Raw genomic sequence first — 6,217 nt, 5'->3', positions numbered from 1 at the left:
CCATCTGCTGCACAAATAGTTTAAAAAAAACTCTCTTTTCACATGAATATATATATTGGAGACTTCATTTTGTTCACAAAAATATTACATTAGCACTAAGAGCATTTTCAACATCTTCTCTATAGCCCATTGTGTTCCCTACATATAGGAAAAATGCCAAAAAAATCACAAAAAAAACCCACAATAGATACCCTATCAGTTCCCTAAGCATTGAAAATGCTATACTTCTACCCAATATTTAGAGAATCAAAAAAACTTGTCTATTCATTTTTTTAATACAAAATATTTATTTTTCCTCTCTCATCCCTCGTTTCTTTGCCTTTTTATTATAGATTGTATCGGAATTTTGTGATATATGTGAAGGTAGGTACGAACTTAATTATATTTGTAAAAAAAAAATATTTAATTAATATAGAAAAAGAAAGGGAAAACTATTGTGGAATGTATTTGAATAAAAAAACAAAAAGTAGTTTTGTTCTCTAATTTTTATTTTTATTTTTTAAAAAAAAAATTCAAAATAAAGCTGCTTTGAAGGCTTTAAAGAGGTGAAATAATTCTAAGTAGACCGACCACCTATATATCAAAAGTGTTGCCAACATATGAAAACCCTAAAGCCAGCAACCATGATGCTTCATACTAAAGATAGAATGGGCCTGTTCCTACAACACCTGTTCACCAGTTTCCACCATTGGAATAAGGAAGATTTGCATGAATTGGCCAAATGGGGGAATATGCTGAATCATTTTCTAGGTTCCACTTACATTCTTTTGCATGCTTCACTGTTACTAAACATATAAAACATGATATGTAAAAGATGACTTTGTTCCAACCATGTCTTTGATAGAAAGAAAGTTAAAAATGGAAACAACTTACGTACCAAGGCAGCTAGCCTTATCTGCATGTGCATGCATTTTCTATTGCAAAGAAACAAAAAAAAAAATCCTTTTCTTCAAGTTGAATGCAAAGCATATATTTGACCCTCCTCTCCTGTTCATCAGCTAAAAACGTACACTCTCTCTCAATCAGACAGGAAATCAACAGAGATTTTGGACAATGGATCTTCTGGTCAAGCAAAAGAGGTACCTCTATATACACAACCTTAGTGAAAAATCTGATTTTTTGGCAAAACTTTGACATACTATTCAGACCCAACACATATTTGCATGATCACCATATATATTTGCAATCTTGATTGAAGCATATATAATATATTATTAACCACTTTGTTAGAGTGAGTTTTTCTGACCCAGGAAAAGAAAAGCGGGAAGGGTTCAGCAGCCAGTTTTCGGGCCATGCGAGTGATCATGATTATGATTCAAGAGACGCCGAGTTTGCAGCTGCTGTTGCAGCAGCTGCATTTGCTATTCACTCGCTTGAAGAAGCTGAATTGGAAATTCAGAGGAAGATGAGAGAGGCCTTTGAAACCTCAAGGACCAAGATTAAAAGCAGAAAGGATGGAACCACAACTGGGTTCCAAAGTTCTAGGAGATTCTCAAACATGGAAATGAAGGATGCCGGTAAATTTTTACTGTAATTTTTTTGTTTGTTTTTTTCCGACAGAAATGTTGTCCGGGAATTAACTGATTGCATGTAAATGTAACAAACGCAGTGTCGAGGAATAAGTCAATGGGGCAGGAGGCTCATGATCCATGGCGTCCACCCTCAGCAGATAGATATCAGAACCAGATTGGGAATTCGTTACGGCGCAACGACTTGGAAACCAAAGCAGATGCTTGGGAGAAAACTGCGATGGAAAAGATTAAGAAGCGGTAAATTATTATACTTAATTTTTTCCCGTTTGTTTCGGTATAAATATTGCGTAGTACTTTTGAGTTTAACTTGAAAGTAAAATAACCTTCACAAGGCGTAAATTGTTTTACATTTTTTATTTGTTTAAACCATTTTTCATCGCTCTCCTACATCCTTGGCCGGCAATTATGAGAGTTCTCTTATGGGAGCTACCTACCCGAACACTTGTAGGCCCCGTAAGAGCCATCTTACAAATTGCTTGCCCAAATTGCAAGTAATATAGGTAGGCAATTGTACTGGATTTCAATCTCATCCCAATGGCTTTATATTCTCACACAGTACTCTTCCTCAGCAGCTCACCTTCGTTGTCTCTCTCTTTTTCTCATAGCTTTTCAAATTATATGAAAATATAAAAAATATTTGGCGATTTTCCATACGAGCCAAACATTAGGAAATATTTTTCAAACCATTTTCAAGGTCGCAAATAAACAACGAAAAATAGTCACTTTTTTCATAAAGATGTTTATAGCTGAAAAATTTTTTCAACGTAAAATATTTTACGCCGAAACATACTGGCATGATATAGCGAATGGCAGGCTTTGCATGGATCACAATTTGATTATACTTCTAGAATGAAGAATCCGGATTTTGTTTCCGAGTTTTTTTAATGATAAGCACAAATTCAGGTATGTGAAGATGAATTCCAAAATACTTGCTTGGGAGAATGAGAAGAAGATGCAGGCCAAACTTAAGATGGAAAGAAGAGAGGTTTTGGCTCAACTTTTGATGCTCACTTACAAAGTTAAGGAATGAATACCAAAACAAGATATTTTGACTCATTCTTGAGTTTGAAAATGCAGGGTGAATTGGAGCAGAGAAGGGCTTTCAACCTACAACACTACAAACACAAGATAGCAAGGATCGAGCAGATAGCAGGAGGAGCAAGAGGGCAGGTGGAAGAGAAAAGAAGAAATGAAGAGTTTGAGGTGAAAGAAAAGGGGGAGAAGATCAGGTCAAAAGGAAAGGTTCCTGTCAAATGTTTCTGCTTCTATTGTCACTAGGAATATAATGCACTTACCAAAAAGAAAGAATGTCATGCAATTGGACTCAATAGTCTTCACAGCCATGGCATTACAGCATTTATGAAATCTCTTGGACTTCTAACTTGATTCAGGAATATAACAGTAAATTGTACAGCTAACATGAATTATACTCAAAATGTTGATCATGCCTGGGTTGCATGCCATGTCTTTTTCTTTTTTGGCAAGATTAAATTTTAAAAATTGCAATTAATCCTAAAACAACACCTAGAGGATGTGAATAGGTGTTTGCAAGCAACAATAACAATTTTAAAATTCAGATATTACAGCTACAATCACCACAATCCATGAAAGCATAAATCACACTGATGAAATACAAAGCAATCCTATCAAACCACTGAAACAGGACTACTTTCTAATTTCTATTACACTGATTAAATAAACATGTCTTCTTGAAACATGCACAAAACCAGTAAACGTGTAGAGAACAAGTGAAACTAATCACTCAGATAGGCAGATATTGAACATTAAATGAATCTTAGAAAACCAAGAATATAAATGACTATCACAAAAAAAAAATAATAATAATAAAAAAAAAATTCAAATATATTAAAAGGGAAACTTCACTTAACCCCCCTTGAATTTTCGTTGCTTTTGTTTGGATCCTCGTTTGCAGATTGCAGTAGAGTAACCTGTGAAAAGGGTGAACTGTTGATCTTATTCCTGTCCTTGGTTCTACTTGTTGAAGGTTAAGGAAAACAGAACCATTTTCAGCTTCAGCTGTGCTTTGCTGCTGAAGTTCATTTGTTATGAGTATATATAATTTGGAGTTGCCAGCATTCTCAGTGATGGTTTTGGGGTGCCTTTACCAATTTCTGTTCACCGGTAGTTGTAATTGAAGACTTAATTGTCACCACAATGATAGATCAAAACATAAGAGAGGTTTCCATAAGAATAATTACTACCATGAGAATATTTACCATAAGAGGGAGATGGGTGGATTACCATAAGAATATACATTCAAATATGAACCTCGATGTTTTTAATCAACAAGAGAATACAAAGCTTGCTTCAAATGCTTATGGAGTTAAAACATTTTGGTTTAATTTTCAAACAGGCAACTTTCAAAGTTTATATCATCTATCACTCGAAAGCCATGCTTCCTTCTCATAGAGAATTAATGCCTTCTGGAGAATGGCGTTTCTAAGATAGACAGGAGTCACCAGACACTCCTGATTTGATTGTCGGCAGACAATTAAGTAGCAGCTATAATAAAGAACATGTCTCCATGGCAACTCTAAATTTTATCAAAATAGAATCATAGGTAGGGCAGCTGATCTTCTTCACCACAGAAGTCATTGTTAAGCCAATTGAAATGAACCCACTTGAACCAATAAGCTTGAGGTGCCAACCAGCTCACCATCACCAGACCAGTTCTAGACGCCAACGCAACAACAGTCGGCTAGCTACCAGATACAACAAACTTATTACCCCTGTTATACACAAAATTATTAATACCCACGTCCTAACACGACTCGAACCCAACATTATACTTAACATTTTGTATACGACCAGTAAATCTGACACAAAATCAATACTCTTGCCTCAACACGATTTAAATCCAACTTCCCTACATAATACCGCATACCATAGCCCTAGCTGTACGTCTAGACTCTAGAGAACCATCTTGGCGACACTATAATAAGACAATATACTTTTATGTGAGTCAAATCGGTATAGACATTTTAGCAGAGTCATGGAGTGTGGACAACAGAAACAGAAGAAAATGAAAAGTTTTTTCTCGGACCACAATTTGTGATGACCCACTACGCAGTGAATCTGAAGACAATTAAGTCCCGGCCATTACCAGCTAGCTAGGCAGGCAGGCCTGTAGGCTGTAGGAATGATCCGACTCCCTTATCCATTCGTTAAGCCAACCGGTATTGAATCCTAACCGGCAGCATGAATGGAAAGTTGACAACCAAGTTGTCCTTACTTTCTGTCTACTTTCGACAACAGAATCTTGTACCAAGACCATTGGCGTCGTGACATATATTAGGGCTTTTAGGGGATTATAGCCTATACTTATATATTATATATAATTCTTTTATTCTTAATATTTCCTGACCACTTTCTCTAAATGATTAGCATACATGTAACTGAAGTACGTCTACCATTTATAAGCTCTAATACGAACCTTTGTATTTAAAAAAATTAGGAGAAACTTTGTTTAATATTTTGAACTTTTATCATTTTTGTAATTTCTTCTCTAAATTAATTAGTGTATTCAATTTTTAATTTTTTATAATTTCACCCGCTTCGTTAGGATTTGAAGTTAAATTATACTCTTGTAAATTTTATGAGATTACAAAATTATAATTAACATTTTATGTAAAAACAAAATACAAGAGCATTTTGATAATTTTGAAAAAAAAAAATAGGAAATTTTAATGAAAGGAGTGAGATTGCAAAAAAATAAAAAATAAAATAATTTTTTTTTAACTTTGAATAATAATTATAAAAGCAATGAAAAGTCATCAGAATTGAGTGAATTGAAATTGGACGGAAGTAGGGATTGTTTATCTGATGTAATAAGGGAGATTGATTGGTGCTGATAAGTAGTACTGGTGGCCTTAGAGGACCACCTACAGCTCCAGAGGTTTCCAGATGGCAATAAATGAGTGTAACTACGTGTTCAGTACTGCCGACGCAGAAATTCTAGTCCAATGTCTGGCTGACAAGTGTGAAACTACAGATATTTAAATGATTGGAAACTTTGTATGTATCTCAAAAGGACACTATAGTTATTATGCGTTTCGTGTGAGGACAATTTAGACAATTTGCCATGTCTTATTGTTTTTTTTTTTTTTTTTGAAGGGAAAGTGTAAAGATTTCATTAATAACACCCCAAGGGTAATGAAAGTACAGATTACAAATAACGGGGACTTAACATAATACAAATGCCGCATAACAGTTACCCAAATCACAGATTATATCAACAGCTGCTACTAATAAGCCTAGCCAACAGAAATGTGCCTCTACGTTGAGATATGAACCTCTACTTGCACTATGGAGTCGGTCACAAAACTGTGCTTAAAAGCAATGACCAGACTAAATCAAACCCAAAGCAAGCTGTTAAATACAATCTGTCCAAAGCAAAAAAACACCCAAAGTAGGATCTGCCGTCGGAGGAAAAACCACCGGAGACAGCGCGTGCAATACACGCGCCGCCACCGGACAACCCTTGCAAACGCCTAAAGCAAGAAAAACCCCTGGGCACCACCCTGCACGGCAAAGATACGGAACATGGCCATCACGCGCGGCCCAAGGTACGAAGAACACCCTGGCGCGTGGAAGCCATGCGCCGGTCACCGCTGAGCTACCCAGCCGTAGAAGGCAGCGTCTGAACCAGAGGACGTCGATGAGCA

The 6,217-nt window shown here is 36.0% G+C and overlaps 1 protein-coding gene across 1 annotated transcript; it reads left to right on the top strand.

The window, feature by feature from the left end:
• Positions 1-1,017: 1,017 nt before the first annotated feature.
• On the top strand, positions 1,018-2,977 carry LOC133874526 (remorin-like). Its single transcript, XM_062312367.1, has 5 exons — positions 1,018-1,079; positions 1,231-1,517; positions 1,610-1,769; positions 2,436-2,517; positions 2,610-2,977. Exons 1-5 carry the CDS (start codon positions 1,054-1,056, stop codon positions 2,808-2,810), a joined length of 756 nt encoding a protein of 251 aa, XP_062168351.1. The 5' UTR covers positions 1,018-1,053; the 3' UTR covers positions 2,811-2,977.
• The last annotated feature ends 3,240 nt before the right edge of the window (positions 2,978-6,217 follow it).

This window comes from Alnus glutinosa, chromosome 8 (genome assembly GCF_958979055.1).
Source record: "Alnus glutinosa chromosome 8, dhAlnGlut1.1, whole genome shotgun sequence".
Lineage (NCBI taxonomy): Eukaryota > Viridiplantae > Streptophyta > Magnoliopsida > Fagales > Betulaceae > Alnus > Alnus glutinosa.
The sequence above is the reverse complement of the archived record's forward strand: the minus strand, read 5'-3'. Positions and strand labels throughout refer to the sequence as shown.